General features: G+C 37.1%; 1 protein-coding gene across 1 annotated transcript in view; it reads left to right on the top strand.

Annotated features, from left to right (window-relative positions):
* Positions 1 to 3130: 3130 nt before the first annotated feature.
* PIAS1 (protein inhibitor of activated STAT 1) overlaps positions 3131 to 18302 on the top strand; it is a 111431-nt gene continuing 96259 nt past the window's right edge. Inside the window, exon 1 of the mRNA XM_033107513.1 lies at positions 3131 to 3242. Within this exon, the coding sequence (XP_032963404.1) occupies positions 3219 to 3242 (24 nt within the window). The 5' untranslated portion in view covers positions 3131 to 3218. The remainder of the gene's footprint in view (positions 3243 to 18302) is intronic.

The raw sequence follows: 18302 nt of genomic DNA, 5'->3' as shown, positions 1-18302 counted from the left end.
CCAGGAAAACACTTTACTTAACATTTACCGGTTTATTATAAAGGAAATAACTCAGGAACAGCCAATGGAAGAGGTGCATTGGGTGAGGTATTGGGGGAGGAGATGCAGAGCTTCCATGCTCTCTCCTGGCCCCCTAACTCCCAGTACTTCCACATATTCACTACCCTCCCTCTAATCATGTGTTTGGTCTTTCTAGTGATAACTCCCATCCAGAAGTGACCTACCGTGTTTCCCTGAAAATAAGACCTAGCCAGACAATCAGCTCTAATGCATCTTTTGGAGCAAAAATTAATGTAAGACCTGGTCTTATTTTACTATAATTTAAGACCAGGTCTTATATAATATAATATAATATAATATAATATAATATAGTATAGTATAGTATAGTATAGTATAATATAACATAACATAATATAATACAATATAATACCAGGTCTTATATTAATTTTTGCTCCAAAAGATGCATTAGAACTGATTGTCCGGCTAGTTCTTATTCTTGGGGAAACAGGATAGGAGACCCACTCTTAGTCACCTCATCAGCATACACTTAGGTGTGTTGGAAAGGGACTAATTATGAATAACGAAAGATGATCCTACCAGGAAATTTCAAGTGTTTTAGGAGCTCTGTGTCTGGAACCAGGAACAAAGTTGATTAGATTTTTTATTATGCCACAATCTCTAGAAGGCAAAAAGGCCTAAGGCCACAGAAATCTTAATATGGTCCTGTCATTTGAGTAGCCTTCTCAGCAGTTCCTTTGTGCAATTATGGCAGTTTGGAGTAGGTGGTGATAGTGGAGATCCAGTGAAGTGGAAAGGCTTGGAATGTATTTTAGAGGCACAGTCATCTGGACTGGCTAATGGATTGGATGTGAGAAGTGAATGAAAGAGAGGAACCAAGGATGATTTCCAGATTTTTGGTTTGAACAACTGGGTGAATGATGGTGCCATCAACTGAGAATACTGGGAAAGAAGCAGGATTGGGGATAAAAATCAAGGCTGTCTTTGACATGAGTTTGAGATGACTATGAGTCATGAAGTAGATATATTAAGTAGCTAGTTGGATTTGTGAATCTGGGTTTTGTTGGAGAGGTCTGGGCTGGACAGCAATTTGAAAATCATTAGTTTATAGACTTAAAGTCAAGGAGTTGGAGGACATCACCTGGGGAGAGTAAAACAGAGAAAAGAAGGACTGAGCCCTGGAACACAGCCTTACCATTTAAAGATTAATCTTAATCTTACCATTTAAAGATTAAGCCAAAGGGGAGAAATCAAAGGATTTTGAAAAGGAGTCCCATTGAGGTAACAGGAAAGTCTCGATGGTGAGATATTGAGGGAAGTTCAGGGGAAAAAGGGTTTCAAAAGAAAGGAAGCTTAGTTTGCTCATTTAGTCTATTCTTTAGATTCCACATGTAAGTGAAATCATGTGGTATTTGTCTTTCTCCTTCTGATTTATTTCACTTAGTAAAATGTTCTCTAGGTCCATGCCTATCGTTGCAAATGGTGAGATTTCATTCTTATCATTTTGTAAGGGTGTAAATGTCTAATTATTACATTGTTTTGCACACCTGAAACTAACTAAATAAATAAATAAATAAAACAAATAAAAATAAATAAATAAACACGAAAGGAAACTTGTCACTTGCTTGCAATTCTGCTGAGAGGTCAATTTAGATAAGAATAGAGAATTGGCTGTAGGCTTTGGAAACAGGGAGATCATTAGTAATCTAGATAAGTGATCTTGAGGGAAGTCAAACCTGGATCAGAGTAGGCTGAGGAGTGAACGTCAAGTGAGGAAGTGGAAACAGCACAGTAGAGAGAGCTTGAAAAACTTTTCTGAGAATTTATGCACTGAAGAGAGCAGAGAAATAGGGCAGTTCTGGAGGCAACTTTGGAGTCGACAGAGGTTTGTTTTAGATGGGAGGTACTTCAGTATGTTTATATACTGATAGGAGTAATCTGTCAGAGAGTGGGGAAATAATGATGCTGGAGGGTGAGGTAATTGGAGGAATAAAATCTTTAGGAATGCGGGAGTGAAAGGAATCCAGGTCACTGGTGGATGGACTGGCCTTTACAGGCACAGGAACACTTCATTCATGGTAACCCAAATGTTACCAATGCCTGTAAGAGTAGTTTTCTATGGTGAAAAGATAAGGGAGTTTTTTTCTTTCTTTTTTTGCTGAGATGTGAGGCAAAGTTGAGCAGCAAAAAGTGAGGGTTGGGGAGAAGGTATAGGAAGTTTTCAATAGAGAGGAAAAGGTGTGAAATATTCTTTCATCATGTCTACTTAAATGTTAATTTAGTGGAGGAAGCCCTTTCAGGATTAAATACAGCTCCTCCTGACCCCTTTTCCTCTCCCTAGACCATTTACTCTTTTCTGGTACTCATCACCAGTTGTAATTGTATCATTATTGGTTGTCTGTTCCCTGATTTGAAAACTACAGGTGGGCAGGGACTCTGTTGTATTTAATTTCCCAATGTATATATAGACTTTAGAAACTGGGCCGGAACATGGTCACTAATTAAGGACTTGCTGACACAAAGAAGTTAATGAATTAACATCTTCAGAATTTTGTCTTAGGCCACCCCAGTTAAGTGCTTGCTTGGGCAGGTTACTTTTCTTCTCTGAGCTCTCATTTCTGAATATGTATCACGGGAATTGTAAACTCTTCCCTGCCTACCTTACTGGATTGTCATGAGGATCTGAGCTAATAAACCTGGAAATGCCTTCACCAAGTGATCTTTAAACGTAAGGGATTGTTTTTTTAAGTCTACACGTAGTGTCGTAGGTAGCAGGTGCTGAAAAGGACTTGCTGATTGGGGGAGGGGGACATTATTGTTTCATGTGACAGTAGCCATCGAAGCTTTGCTGAAGGGATACTCAAGCTGCGGAGGGCGGGACTCAGGCCAGCAGCCCTCTCGTTACGGCCTTTCTCTTGGAGGCGCTAGCCAGGCTAGGATGGGGGTTGGGGAGGCCGAGGGGGGAGTAACTGTCAAATCTCCCTGCTTGGCGCCATTATTTAAATAGTACGTGTCCGTTTCGCAGCTGTACGTGCCAGGGGCGGGGCTCTGAGCTCCAGAAGTGAGGAGGAGGCCGGGGGCGGGCCGGGGAGGTGGAGGGGCGAGAGGGGCCGGGCCTAGGCGGGGCCAGGCTGGCTAGATGGGCGGGTCTAGCGACGGCCCCTGGCGAGGTTCAGTGCGCTTGCGCTGACAGACGCAAGATGGCGGACAGTGCGGAACTAAAGGTAAAGCGCAGCTCGAATTCACTTCTAATATTTGGCCGCGGAGACGGCGCCGCTGGTGCCAGGGGGGATGGGTCCGACCCTGGGGGGCCGCTTGAGCCTGACTCCACCCGGGTCTGGAGTTGTAGGGAGGAGCGGCGCACCAGGCCTCAGCTGAGGGAGCCCGGCAGCGGCGGGCCGCGGGCCCCGGGTGCCTCGGGGGCGCTGACGGGTCGTCCCCGGCGTGTTATTGTTGTGGGCGCCTCTGGTGGGGGTGGTGAGGGAAGAGATCCGGAGTCGGGAGGTGGGGGCTGCGGCTACCCCTGGGGCTCGGCTTCCTCCGCGTCCAGTCAGCCTCCCCGCCCCCCATGGGGAGCGGGGGCTAGGACAGGGTGTACATGTAGGGGGGATTGGGAAAGCTCCCCGCCGCCGCTTCCTCTTCCTCCTTTGCACTCCCGGGCTCCTGTCAGGCGCTCTTCCTCAGACCCCCGGGAACTTGGCTCCGGCCGCCCCGCCCCTCCATTGCTCCCTGCCGCCCCCGCCCGGGACTTGGCTTTCCCCAGCTGCCCGCCTGTCAGGAGGCGCCCGAGGTGGCCCGCTGGTGGGCAGCGCGATCCTGGGGCGATGGGGTGGGGATGTGGGGAGAAGCTCCAGTAAAGTTTAGTGAGCTCCGGGCCGGTGTTGGGGTTCAGTTGAGGGATAGCGGGGGAGTCTGCCTGGGCGGGACGTTACTCTCTCTCTGATTTTGGGCAACCGGGGGGAGAAACCCCCTCTTTGGAAGCAGTAGTGGGTGGTGGGAAGTACCTCTCTCTTCTTTATCCTCTCTTCCTTTGGCTGGTGTGGAGGGTGAGAGGGCCCTTTGGGGGTCTGTGCACACACCATGATGGCGATGCTATAGCTGATGGAGGTGAATGGTTCGTGTTTATATCCCCCCGTTGCCTTTTGTTTGTAGGGACATCTTGCTGGCCATATTGATTTGAACGAAATTCTTCCCTCATCCTACTTCAACCCCCAATAAATAGAACGTTCCTCCGTTCCTCTCAACTGTACCAATTACTCACGCCTCGCGAAATTGGATGAAAGGGTGCCCCCCTTTTCCCCGCTCTTTCTCCCACCCCAATCTTCTTTACCTGATGATGGCTTCTTTACCGAAGCAAGTATACCACTACACAAGCAGTTGGGGGAGGGGGGTGGAACCCTTATGATTGGATTGTGACAAATGGGGCTCCGCTTGAATAATTTTGGTTTAGTAGCAGGCAGTTTTTAACTAACGCGTATTATTTCAAGGCTCTGAACGCGATCTTCCTTCTCTGTGGCTTCCTTGTGTGTGAACCAAGCAGCTGGTTATATCCTGACCCAGAGAACTGACATCTCTATCAGTGGAGATTGGGATATATAGTTGTAAATCTTTGAGGGGGTCCTGTTTTTATAATTAATAAAAATCATTTAAACAGTTTTCTCCGTTATAATGTAACGACAACTTCTACAGCAACCAAACACCAGGTTTGTTCCTGCAGAGTTTTTCTGTGGAAAGCTTCGCAGAAAGATCGTTTCGCCCAATGTGAACATTTATGTTAACGTTCCAAAATTTGTATATTAAGGCACTGTCTTTGACTGCTATTCTTTTTTCATTTACTGCTAATTACAAATTAATTTGAGCGAGAGCAGATTTAGAATGGTTAGTTTTCGTTTTTTTTCCATTTTCAAACTATTGGCTGAAATGAAAAAGCCTCAGGAATTAGAATATTTGGAGGTAATTAACTCTTGAAATAAAGAGTACTACACAACTTTAAGATACATGTTTTCTGTAGTTTTACTCTTAAAAAGAGTCACTATGTGATCTTTGCCTGATAATATTTATTTTGTAGAAATCCTTTCGAATTGTAGCTAATCAATTCTGGTATACATGGACCACACAGTAAAGCTGAAAAGCTTGTGCTGGCTATATTGTCATTCTTGATGCTGTCCACAGAAACTGGTATGGAAAGCACATGCTGGGAGATTTCCTCCTTTGTTCTTTCTCATTTTAAGAAACTGCCTTTGGGGATAGATCAGATCCCTGGTGTGAGTCTTGTTAGGTAAAGTTTCTCTTTACAAAAATGAGCCTGTATCAGATAAACGCTAAACAGTTGGGGGAAACATTTTTCTAAAATTGTTCTTTTTCGCTCTCTCCAAAATCTACTTGAGTTTTTCCAGAGGAGTTGTTTTCTACTTTTATGTTCCCGTTGTACAGTTTTTTCAAATTATATAACTGTTTTGACGTACTGGTCTGTCATTGCATGTGCCCAATTCTTTGAGGAGCTGTGATAAATTGCTTAACTAGTGAGCTGTATTAAAATTTTTGTTACTACTTGATTGTGGATAGATTTGCTATTCTTATTTTTGGAGGGTGAGATGATCTTAGGAACGCCTACCATAGTTATTTTAGAATGTGTGTATATAATTTTCTGTACAGTAAGCTTTGGAAGATAGTCTTTTTGGAAATTATATTTTCTGATGGTTTTTTTATTAGTGGTTTTTGAAGGTGAATAGCATTTATTCCTACCATGTTTCCCCGAAAATAAGACCTAGCCGGACAATCAGCTCTAATGCGTCTTTTGGAGCAAAAATTAATATAAGACCCGGTCTTGTTTGCTATTAGACCGAGTCTTTATAATATAACATAATAAATATAATACCGGGTCTTGTATTAATTTTTGCTCCCAAAGACTCATTAGAGCTGATTGTCCGGCTAGGTCTTATTTTCAGGGAAACACAGTTAATAAGACAGGAAAAGTCAGAGTACGAGTTAAGAAAAACCAAGATTTTTCAAAGTTTCAGGTGAAAATACAGTACTTCCAATGGATATCCAACTAGAAGGCTTTGAATAAATGCAGTGACTTTTTTGTTACCTTCACAACCTACATTTCATTTCGCTGTGGATTGTATTCATAATTATTTTCCTTATGGTCCATTTTAGTGAGTTCCTTTTAAATCTGTAACAAATCTGCAAAGATCAGATGGGGAAAGTGGATAGATCTGTATCTTCTGTAGGAATAGTGCAAGCCGCAACACTTAAAGATATTGTCAATAAAAATTGGATTGTGAGTCATACATATCAAAAAGAGTTCTCTGTGCACATTTGTTTATGAAAGGTTTAATTTTTCATTAGGGGAATACCCATAAATGACATTTGTGAGAATGTAGAGTGAGCATTTTATTACCTTTAGGAACTTAAAAGCAGGGGGGTGTGATGACCTGATGATCTTGGAAGTTAATAATCTGACAGTTTCAGGTAGCTCCTCTTAAAATGCTTTTTTCCCCCCATTACAAATGTTGTTCGAATTACAATTCGTATCAAGTTATATTGCCATTTTAGCTAATGGGAGGAACAGTAGGAAGGAAGTTGTTCATCATTTTAGTGGAGTAAATAATGGAATTCAATAGGAAGAGAAACCATACTTTTAAAACCATACTTTTAAAAGTATCAATAAGCATCCCAGTAAATTCTGTTGTCATATTCTGCCTCTTTATTTTCAAGAAATAGCCACTCAATTTTGATCTTTGGGATATAATTTGTCTGCTTTTATTTCAGATAGAAGCAAATAAATATGACAATTTATTCATGGATTTGATTTGAATCTCCGTAACTTTTGTCAGGTGCCACATTTAGATGGCTTTTAAGTCACCATTTTTATGAACATTTTAAAACAATTGATAAAACACTTTAGTTTTTAAGGATTTCATACAATTGTTTTGAAATGGTGCCTTTTCCTGGGTGATTGTATTGTCCTTCTCTTCAAAGAGTCTCGTGTAATCCCTGTTGATTGCTGTGGTGCTTAGTCGTGAGTCCATAGCTGATTAACCTTGGGTGTCTTCTGGTGAACTCCATCAACATGCTGTTGCTGAGGCTTTTGAGTTTAGTGTAATTCGTACCTTTTCTTGCTGGTAGCTAGGGATAAAAATATTAAATAGTTGTAGTTGGAACTGGGAAGAAGTATCTAAGTTTCTGAAAAACTGGGAGTTTACGATGAGATGTAGCTTTTAAAAATAAACAAAATCTCTGTTTCATTATTTCATAGAATTAGTCGTAGTGTTTTCTGAAGTATTCTGCTATGGCATTAAGCGCCCCCCTCCTTTTTTTTAACTATTTGAATAATATATATAGTACTTCGCAGTTCATAATGTATCATATTGTCTCATTTGATCTTTCCAACAGTTCTTTGAGGTAGGAAAGGCAGGTAAATCTCCCTTTTATCTCTAAAGAGAGCTCAGAAAGGGTAAGCGACTAGCACAAGGTCATGCAAATAAAGGTGGCAGGAACTTCACCCCAGGTCTTGTGATTTCAAAGTCCTGTGGTACTGTATAGGCTGCCTTAGCGGTGCCCTGTTCTGGAGCCTTTTCCAGCGCCTCACTCACTAAGAATTCTAGTGATGTTGTTGCTAATATAACTTGGATTTTTTTACAAGGAAGATTTTGGAGTTTGTTGGGATCATAGACATTAATTCTTGCAAATATCATTTTGCTTGGGAAAAATTTCAAAATACTGAAAAGTATGTAGAAAAATAAACAGCACCTGTAATCTCAGCACTTAGAAATATCATGGTTAACATCTGGGTTTCTATCTATTTAGACTTTCTGTGAACATACGGGTTTGTATATTCATCACAAAAAGAGATCACACTAGTCTTCATTTATAATCTATTTTCATGGCTCTCTTTTCAGGTTAGTAAACATAGGTCTATACGATCATTTCAAAGGTAACGTTATTTTATTCCACTAGTCCCTTATCATTGGACAATTAGATTATTTCCACTTTTTTTGCTATTTTAAACAATGTCTTGACAACAGCCTGATATAAAAGTTTTCAAATATTTAATTCTAACTAAGTATATTAATATGACAGACCTTTTGGTATTTTAGGGAGCAATGCAGTGGTATTTTGATTGGATGGAATGTGAGTGAAATAAGTGATTCCTGATTTGATATCAAGTAATTCTTGATATCATCTATACCTTTATTGTTTGTTTTCATAAACCTATCAGTATTATTATTTTATGGCAGAGATAGATTTTATAAAATGTAAGTAAACATTGCTTCTGAATCAGAACATTTGATAAGTATGAAATAGATTATGAAATAGCATGTATAATTTATTTCAAATGTTTGATTATGGAAATTATTTCACAATCAATTATTGCAAGATTATGTACCTTGTTTAGATGCTCATCTGTTTTTAACTGGCATTAAAAAACAGCTCTGCTGAACATTAATATAGAGAAAGTGGAAATGAAAATTTGCCTTACTCGTTATTTTAATCTCACAGAGAAGTGTTGTCATAGTACTAGATTGGTAAGTAGCATTGCTTCCAGGAGACTGTTACAGAAAGGATGTTACATAGGCAATGAAAACATTTTTCTGTTTTAAAAAGGAAACTTTATAGGTTAAATCAATTAATAAATGCATATGTGAATTGAGTCAAGAATATTATTTGTGCAACATCTGAAAAATATTGCATTATAGAAGGAACAATTGGTAAAATTAAAAGTGTGAAATTGGTCATAGTATAAATTGGATATGTCAAATTTAGTCCTCACCTAAACCTGCATTTATGTAACAAATTGTATCATTAGAATTTTTTTTAAATAGGTGATAGAGAAATTTAAAGGTACTTAGTTATCCTTTACTATCAAATTTATAAGCAGTGCTAATTGCCATACACGTTGTGCTTCTCGAACTACAAAATATTTGTTACTACAATTCCCCTTCCATGTTAAAAATTGTGGAACTCCCATTGCTTTTGATTCCCTCAACCCTTGGCTTCATTGGTATCCCATGAAAAGATAACTCCTCCCTCAGAATTTTCTGGTAAACATTTTTGCCATGCATTTCTAAAATTCATCAAAGTGAAGAAACCACCTTTTAAAATTTTCTGCTTCACCTTGGATCGAGCAAGCAAAACAAACATAAACTATGAACATTATTACGAAGTAACTTTGAAATATCACTAACACTCACAGGACTGTTGCACATATTCCTATTTTTTAAAACTTCATCTCTTTTTTACCTTTCCTACTGTTCTCTGCGTTCAGTTTCCTCCCTTTGGTTGCCAGGTTAATTTTCTCCAAGCACTGCTTTCATTCTGTCACTCCAATGGCTTTCCATTGAAAACAGGATAAAGTTTTAACTCTTGGTTTGGTACCCAAGATTTTCTGTAGTCTGAACCCAGTCCACTTTGTGTGTGTGTGTGTGTGTGTGTGTGTGTGTTGTCTCCTCCATTATATTGCAAAAGTCCTTAACTTGAAGCCAGAGCTGTTAGTTTGCTTCTTTTTATTGACTAGTGTTCTGCTTTGTACACCACTCTATTCTCCCCTATCCCTTCCCTGTGGACACAATAGGTACTTAAGATTTGTCAAATGAACAAATTATGTTCCAGATTTCTGTTAGTGAGGGGCCTGTTGCACACGTCTGTTCATCAGTCTAAATTGTAAATGTTCTGAGATAGGGTCATATCTTCACAATTTATTTTTTTTACGGCTATTTCTTAGAGGAACTTGAGGAACATTAAGTCCGCAATAATTTATGAAAGACTGTTTTAGGTTTATTTACATTTCTTTACCGTATATAAATAACAAAGACAGTTTTCTTTGTAATGATATGGCAGTAAAATAATGTAAAATTTTAACAGCCTTCATTATCTTCACCACCCCCCCGCAACTATTTTAGTATCCTCTTTTTTTTTTTTGGTGGGGAGAGCATAACAGCTTTATTGAAATATAATTTACATACTATGCAGTTCATCCATTTAAAGTGCACAATTATATGGTTTTTAACATATTCACAAGTTGTGCAACCATCACCACAACCAATTTTAGAATATTTTTCTTACCCCCGAAAGAAATCATGCACCCTTCAACTATCACCCCCACTGCCCCCAACTCACCTCATCCTTAGGCAACCGCTAATCTACTTTCTGTGTGTAGATTTGCCTGTTTTGGACATTTCATATAAATGGAATCAGATATAGAGCCTTTTGTGTCTGAGCTATTCATTTTGCTTTGTGGGCATTTAATTATGTGTGTCTGTAATATTTGTAATTTATTGTATGCGTATGTATCTAGGTGCAGAACAAACTAGGCACATAGAAGGAACTCAGTATTTACTAAATGAATGTACATGTACATAAATATATTTTCTAAAAACGTAAATGGGATCATACTATATATAGTATCCTGTCACTTGCCTTTTTCACTTACCACATATTGAAGATCTTTTCATGACATGTTCCAAAATGAGATAGGCTCATTATTTTTAACAGTAAATATTTCATATGTATGTTAACATAGGTTTACCTCTTGGACTTATCAATGTATAGGTCTAAAAATTCTTAACTTGTTTTGATGGTTTTGTTACACTGCTTTTTAAGAAAATAATTGCCATATTTAAGGTAACCTCTATAGTATTAATTTTGGGGTTCCACTTAAAAAAAGAAATGAAAACTATAACAGGTAATGCTGAAGGAAAAATGGAATGTAGGGTCTTATGGGGTTTTGGCAAGACATAGCCAAAGCAGTTCATTTTTTTTTTTTAATTTTTATTGGGGAATATTGGGGAACAGTGTGTTTTTCCAGGACCTGTCAGCTCCAGATCAAGTCATTGTTTTCAGTCTAGTTGTGGAAGGCGCAGCTCACTGGCCCATATGGGAATCGAACTGGCAACCTTGGTGTTAGGAGCAATGTGCTCTAACCAACTGAGCCAACCAGCTGCCCCCAAAGTAGTTCATTTTGTATTTGGGTTTCTGAATGTGAGCATGCCTGTTTTTAGCTTCATGGCATAGTGCTTAAAATAGAACTTAACATGCCGTCTTGTGCTTTGGTGAATTTTAAGACTTTTTCTTGTAGTCATGTAGGTCTAACCTTAAAAAAAAAAAGATCTGAAAGATTTCAGGATAAATATTTTTCTCACTTTAAAAATTATCATTCTGGTCTATGGGCTTCTGTAAGTTACCCAAGAAAGGCAATGTAGAGGCACCTAGCTAAGATTCTAGCTTATGATGGGTACTTGGTAATTATTCGTTATTTATTCAAGAAGTCTCTATCATACTCTGTCATTTGTTATCTGTTTGAGTTCTAACAGTGTGTAACAGGCTACCAGTGGTTTGAGTATATCACCAAGTATGTGTGTATTTAAGCACTCTTGTTATAATGGAATATTTACTAAAAATTATCTTTTGTTATCATACAAGTAATTCATCATCTATTACAGTGGCTCTCAAAGTCTATTTCCCAGTTCCATGGTGGTTCTCCAGACTCTTTCTGAGGGGTTCTCCAGGTCAAAGCTATTTTCCTAATAATAATAAGGCATTATTTGGTGTATTTGCATTTGCAAACTAAACAGTGGGTAACATTGCTGTTGCTTTAGCAGGAATTAAGGCAGTGGCACTAAACTGTGCAAGTTTAGTACTTTACCTTGCACTTGAAATTAAAATATAAATGCCAGTTACACTTATTGTCCTTGATGAAACAATGCAACTTAATAATTTTATTAGGTCTCATTCCTTGAATACATTTAAAAATGTATTCTGTATGATGAAATGGAAAGTACCTGTAAAGCACTTTACGAATACCAAATCCAACGGTTAACTCAAGGAAAAGAACTTGTGCAGTTGTTAAATGTGCACTGAACTAGCTGCTTTTTAAAATGGAATACCATTTTTATTTGACATTGTATATATGAAGTTCAATAAAAGAAAGCTTTTACTGACAGCCTTTTTTTCCTGGCCATATTTGTTTTATTTAGTTATTATTATTGAAAGAAATTTTGTCATATAGAGGAGTGTTGAAAAATGATCAGAACTGTCACAGCCCAGAGGAGCCTAAGGAGACATGACCACTAAATGCAATGTGGTACCTTGGATGGGATCTTGGAACAAAAAAAAAAGATGTTAGGTTAAAAACTAAGGAAATCTGAATAAAGTAGACTTTAATAATAATGTGTCAATATTGGTTCATCGTATGTAACATGAATGCAATACTAATAATGGGGAAACTGCGTGTTGTGTATAAGGGAACTCTCAATGTCTGTAAATCTAAAACAGTTTTAAAATGAAAAGTTTAAAAACAAAAAGATTAGCTACTGGGTAGATATGCTGGGTACATCATTGCTTAAGAGAGCCAAAACCTCAGTTTTGAAATCTGCTAACCCAAGGGGTCTTCTGTAGTCCCTTCCTGTTTTCATGCCTCCCATGTAGTTCTCCACAATCCCTCTAGGCCATCAGCCTTTGAGTTATGACTGTCTTCTCAATTTCTTTCCTCTAATCCAGCTGTTACAAAGTGTGGTCTGTGGACCCCTGTTAATCCCCAAAACCATTTCAGAGGATGTGTCAAAACTGCTTTCATCATAATACCAGGACGTGGTTTGCTTTTCCCCTAGGTTGACATTTGCTCTGATGGTGCAGTGAGGGGAAAAACTGCTGGCACATCAGCATAAGTTAAGGCAGTGGCCGCGTGTCGTACTGGTAGTCACTGCACTATTCACCACTATGCACGCTCAGTCAAAAAAAACCCAGCCAGATTCACTTAAGAATGTCCTTTATGAAGCAGTAAAAGTTTTAGTTTTATTAAATCTTGACCCTTGAGTACATGTCTTTTTAATACTATCCTGTATGATGAAATGGAAAGTGTGAGGAAAGCCCTTCTAAAGGCTGAAGAATAATCATCTTGAGGAGAAGCATTTGTGCATTTGTTTTGGGTTGCAAACTGAAACCCCCACTTTTTTCATGAACATTTTTACATGAAAAAACTCAATACTGACGAAGTGTGATTATTTAGACTTGGGTATTCAGCAGACATTTTCTCAAAAGTAAACAAAGTGAGCCTGTCACTGCAAGAAAAACAACTGACTATTTTTGTTGCTAATGATAAAATTCAAGCCAAAATAGAATTTTGAAGACTTGTATTTGCTACTGTGAGCTTGACAGCTTCTCGGTACTTGATCTTTTAAAAAAAATACAATCAGTGGTAATAATGACTGTGATATATTGAAGTTGTGTAGTGCAAGTGTCAACATTTGAAAGAACCATGTAACTCAGTGAACCAGTGTTTTCTAAATAACCAATGCTTAGTGTTACAAAATTATGCATGGGTGAAAAAGAGCCATTTGAAATGGAAGATAGACCAATGGATTTCAATATATCAGAGTAGGAACTGTTCATAGATAGGGTTTTAGATTCCATATTGTAACACCCTTTAAGAAACTGCCACTGTTTAGTTTTGGTGAGGGATCAAAGAATATCCACAGTTGTGTGAAAAGGCTATTGAAATACTTAATCTTTTTCCAGCTACATATCTGCGGGAGTCTGAATTTTCTTCATATAGTACTTCAGTCAAAACAACCTAATGTAGCAGATTGAATGTAAAAGCGGATATGAGAATCAGGCTCTATTTATTAAGTCAGACATTTAAGAGATTTGCAAAAATGTAAAACACTGACAGTCTTCTCACTAAATTTTTGGTTGTTTTGTAATATAATTTAAAAAAATTTAATACGTGATTTATGCTAACAAGTAATGACTATTATTTTTAAGTGATACTAAATGTTTAAAAAATTTCTGTTTTTAATTTCTAATACAGTAAATATGAACGGATTTAATCATCGTTCTTTTGGGGGGTACCCCATTTTCAAGACTATAAAAGAGTCCGAGAACCTGAACACTGTTGAGAACTGAACACTCTTTTTACAAGATTCATAGTACAGGAGTCTATTTTAAAATAGGAATATCTTTTTCACCCATGATATTTCTTATAATTTAAAAGAAAAAACAGTTTGCTTATAGATAATAGTGATCCATTTACAAGGCAAGTTTGCTAAGCAGAAACTGCTTAATTGTATTTTTATAAAAAATGTTAAGCAATAATGGCTTGCATTGCATTGAATGAATGTGCTCCAAATACTTTAAATTAGTAACGGTGTGGGAATGGTATAACTTTTTATTTTCTCACTGTTATGCCTCAATCCTTGATTGCCGTTTTTTCTGAGGTAGGAGATGGAAATAGCTTGGATAAATGAAAAATCCATACAGATGCCCCCTAACCTAATTTTATAGCCAACGATTTCCTCTTCAGATCTTATTAGCTCTTACCAAATATCTAAGTTGATTGATTTGCATTCGACCTATTTTGTTTTCTTTCCCTCTTGTGGAATTAATGTAGGATATAGAAATTACAGGATCTAGCAATTATAAGACTGAATGCTTTTCAATTTCTTTCTACCTTTCCTTAGAGTTGTATTTGAAAAACTTCAGCCTGTGTATTCCTCAAGCATCTTTCCTTAGAGTGTCAAAGTAAGACTGGAAAAGGAAGATTTTTGTTGCAAAAGTTACTCCAATATGTGATTTCAAAGTAAAGTAACATCTTAAAGTTGAAAGATCTTTTTTAAAAAAGTATGATATTTTGTGTCTAATTGAATCCTAATTAGGGAAGAGAACATAAATTTAAGATAGCCATTAGTTTTCACCCTGAATTTAGATAGTAATCCCAGGAATAGTTTAGACTAATAGGAAGGATGAACAGTGAAAATTAATAACCCTTAATTCCAGACTATTTTTAAAAAGTTACTTCTTGGTATATGTGGCAACTATTTAAAAACAGTTTTTCCAAGCGGCAACACTGCTGTACCCAATAGACAGAGTGTTAGAGAAGATGCGTTTGTAATTAGCAGCAGCATCTGCTCGTAAACAAAATGTGCTTGTAAGTATTGAATAGTTTGTACTATTGAGTAGGTTCAACTTTGCTACGTATAGTTTGGTTGGTGATTGTTGAGAACATACTTGATTGTAGGTAAATACTTCTTACTCCACTGAGTTATTAGTTTTCTGAATCTGCTGATCTTAACAGGTGATTCTATTGAATGTGGAGGATGATAATGAACATTTTGTTTTGCAAACATTTCAGTTTTATTTGTAATTTTAGTAAAAGTGGCCCTTCTTTTGTATAAACATCTGTCATCCTAACTGCATAATTCATTTGAAGGAATGGGGTCTGAAGATGATTATATTTGTGTCTGTGGGGGGGGGATGGGAGAGGAGGGAGGTGGTGGTGAGCGTGCTGTGAGTGCTGTTGGAATTCAGAGGGTTTGTCTTCCATCCAAGATGATTTTACAGATAAAGTTAACCAAGGGAAAAAGTGATATCTATGTGAAGTGCAAATAGTTCAACTCAAACTCTTAGTAATTAGCTGGGCATTTAGGGTATTTGAGTGAAGAAGTAAATAATACCTTATGAATATGAAAGAAATTTTTTCATTTGATTTAAAAATTATTTGATCCTTTAATATTTTCCCTTTTGTAGTCTTAGCTCATTAAAAATGTGGTATTAAAGAGAACTTGTTTTGGGGTGACCAGTTAGCTCAGTTGGAGCATGGTGCTAATAACACCAAGATTGCCCGTTTGATCCCTCCATGGGCCACTATGAGCTGCGCCCTCCTTAAAAATAAAAAAGAGAGAGAGAACTTCTTTTAATTTCTATATAGTTAGGCCTTCTCATGCACTTATTTATTCAGTAAATACTTGAGTGTAGACTGTGTCTGGTGCTGTGCTAGTCATCAGTGTACAAAGATAATAAAACCACAATTCCTGATGGAAAGCAATCCAATCTGGTGGACAGATAGACACTATCTGGTAGACAGACAAATAGTACTATCTTTCATTATAATTATGTTGATCTGTATAATTTTTGCTTAACTTTGAATCTCTACATTCCTGAATTGTTTAAGAAAATTAACTGTTTTTCCTCATCCACATATAAATGTTTTAGATTGATAAAAATTAGTTACCATAACTCATTCTTTTGAAAAACTTATATAAAGTGTCTTGTTCTGAGATTCCTGTGTCTTTCCTGTCCAGCTTCCTGCCCACTGTACCCCATCCCCATTCCTGCCCCATGGTTTTAAAAAAGTGTTCATTTTTAGGTTAGTTATTTTGCCGAGCTAAGTTAAAGTAACCAGAAAGTCTTAGGAGTAAAATAAGTTTAAATAGAGTCAACATTGAACTTTCATAATGATCTTACTCAAAGTTACTCAGTTTTTGACAAATCTTAACTTTCAGAAAATTTTTTCTAGTCGTTTTATCTCTTGAGTGAAACTCTAGACAGTTTGAAGTACAGTATAATTTTGAACAGTTAGTATACACATTTTCTTTTCTCTCGCTTTTTTGTAACAAACTGAAGATGATTTCCACATTGTACAGGGTACATTTCAGTTCTTTTTTTATTAGTTTCAGGTGTACAAAACAATGTAAGACATTTACACCCCTCTCAAAATGATAATCCCCTCCCCCAATGTACTACCCCTCTGACATCGTACATAGCTGTTACAATTCCATTGACTCTACTTCCTATGCTGTACTCCATATCCCATGACTATATATATATTTAATTATAGTTGACATTCAGTATTGTTCAGCTTCAGCTTCAGGGGTACATTTCAGTTCTTAAACCTTTGCATGTGACCTGTCTGGAGGATTTAGGAATCTATATTCATGGTGTGCTCAATCTTCATGACGAAATGCATTAATGGGGATATTTTTCAGTCACTATGCTAAGGTACTTGATTGGTGGCCCAGTCTAGAGACACATATCCTTCATTTCTTGGAAATTTCCCTGTATTAGTCCTTTAGTAATTTAGTAATTTTCCCCCTTTTATTTTCTCTGTTTTGTTAGAGGACTGGACCTCTGCCTTTACCTTTTTTCTTTTAATTGGTCAGTTTATTGTCTTTTGCTCTCTGTCCTTGTGAATTAATTTTTCTTCCTTTACTGTCTTTTTGTTTCCTTTTAGGGAGGGAATATGGTAGATATTTGTGTTTGGTCAGTTCATATGTAACTGGTGGACATTGTAAACTTTCTGTGAAGCTCATAATACAAACTATATTAATACATGATAACCATTCTTAAGTAGTTGCCAATGTTGAAATAAAATTTATATTGGGTGATAATAGAAATTGTGTTCTGAGACAAAGCTAGGTTGCTTTAAAAAAATAAATATATAGTATATACAATATAATATGTATAACTTTGTAGAAGAATGTATAACTTGTAGAAGACTAATAAAACAAACACCAAATTTAATAGAGTATCTCAAAACTTTGAGGCCTGTTGTTGTGCACCCTCATCCTATCTCTTCCCCGCTTCTTCCCAGGTGACTGGTATGATAAGTTACTTGAAAAATCAAAACTGGTAGTGAAATACTAGGTTTGTATATTATTTACTTGTAAGGTTTTAATGCCATTACTTCTAATTAAACCATTTAATTACATCATTGTCTTATAAATTGCCAAATTTCATACAGTATTCTTTGAAGAGGAGGAATTTATAGGTGGAGGTGGAGAGGAAAGTTTTGGAGACCTCATTTTGAAAATATGCATAACTATGGCAAATCTACATGCCCACAGAATCTAGCAATTATGCTTAATGATGTTTGGGGAATAAGAAGGGACTTAAGTTAATTACCGCAGTGATCCACACTTGCTTAAGTCTTGAAAAGTGCTTAGATTTATACACATATGTGTCCATGCTGTAATCCAAGAAGTGGAATCAGCGTTATGACAAAAGTCTAGCTTTTTGGTGGAAGCATAAACCATTAAAATCTGTTACACTTTATATATTTTTCTCCATTATTTTGTTTGATACATTTAAAAAATTTTTATGTAAAGTAAAAAGAATTATTCCTTTACTGGGCTATATATATTCTGGGCTAAATCTTGAAAACATACACTCGCTTCCCTGTTTGCCTAGTTCATGTTTGGCCTTTCATATCACAATTGTTTAAAGCAGGGTTCTTAGTCATTCCAAAAATTAGGACTGATTTATGTGCCAGATACTGCTAGATACACAGTAGTCAGTTGGGAATGAAATAGATTGAGTCTGCCTTTGTGAAACTTACATTCTAGTATTCTGATAAGTATATGAAAAATAGTTTGATTCTCTTCACCCATCTGTATCTGAATAGTTTTAAAGAGCACAGGTTTTTATGATTATCAAAAAATGCTGTTTTGTTTTTTATTTTGGAAGTCTTTTTTGAATATCAAATTCTAGTATTGAATGCATTGTTAAAG

This window comes from Rhinolophus ferrumequinum, chromosome 6, assembly GCF_004115265.2.
Source record: "Rhinolophus ferrumequinum isolate MPI-CBG mRhiFer1 chromosome 6, mRhiFer1_v1.p, whole genome shotgun sequence".
Classification (NCBI taxonomy): Eukaryota; Metazoa; Chordata; class Mammalia; order Chiroptera; family Rhinolophidae; genus Rhinolophus; species Rhinolophus ferrumequinum.
The sequence above is the reverse complement of the archived record's forward strand: the minus strand, read 5'-3'. Positions and strand labels throughout refer to the sequence as shown.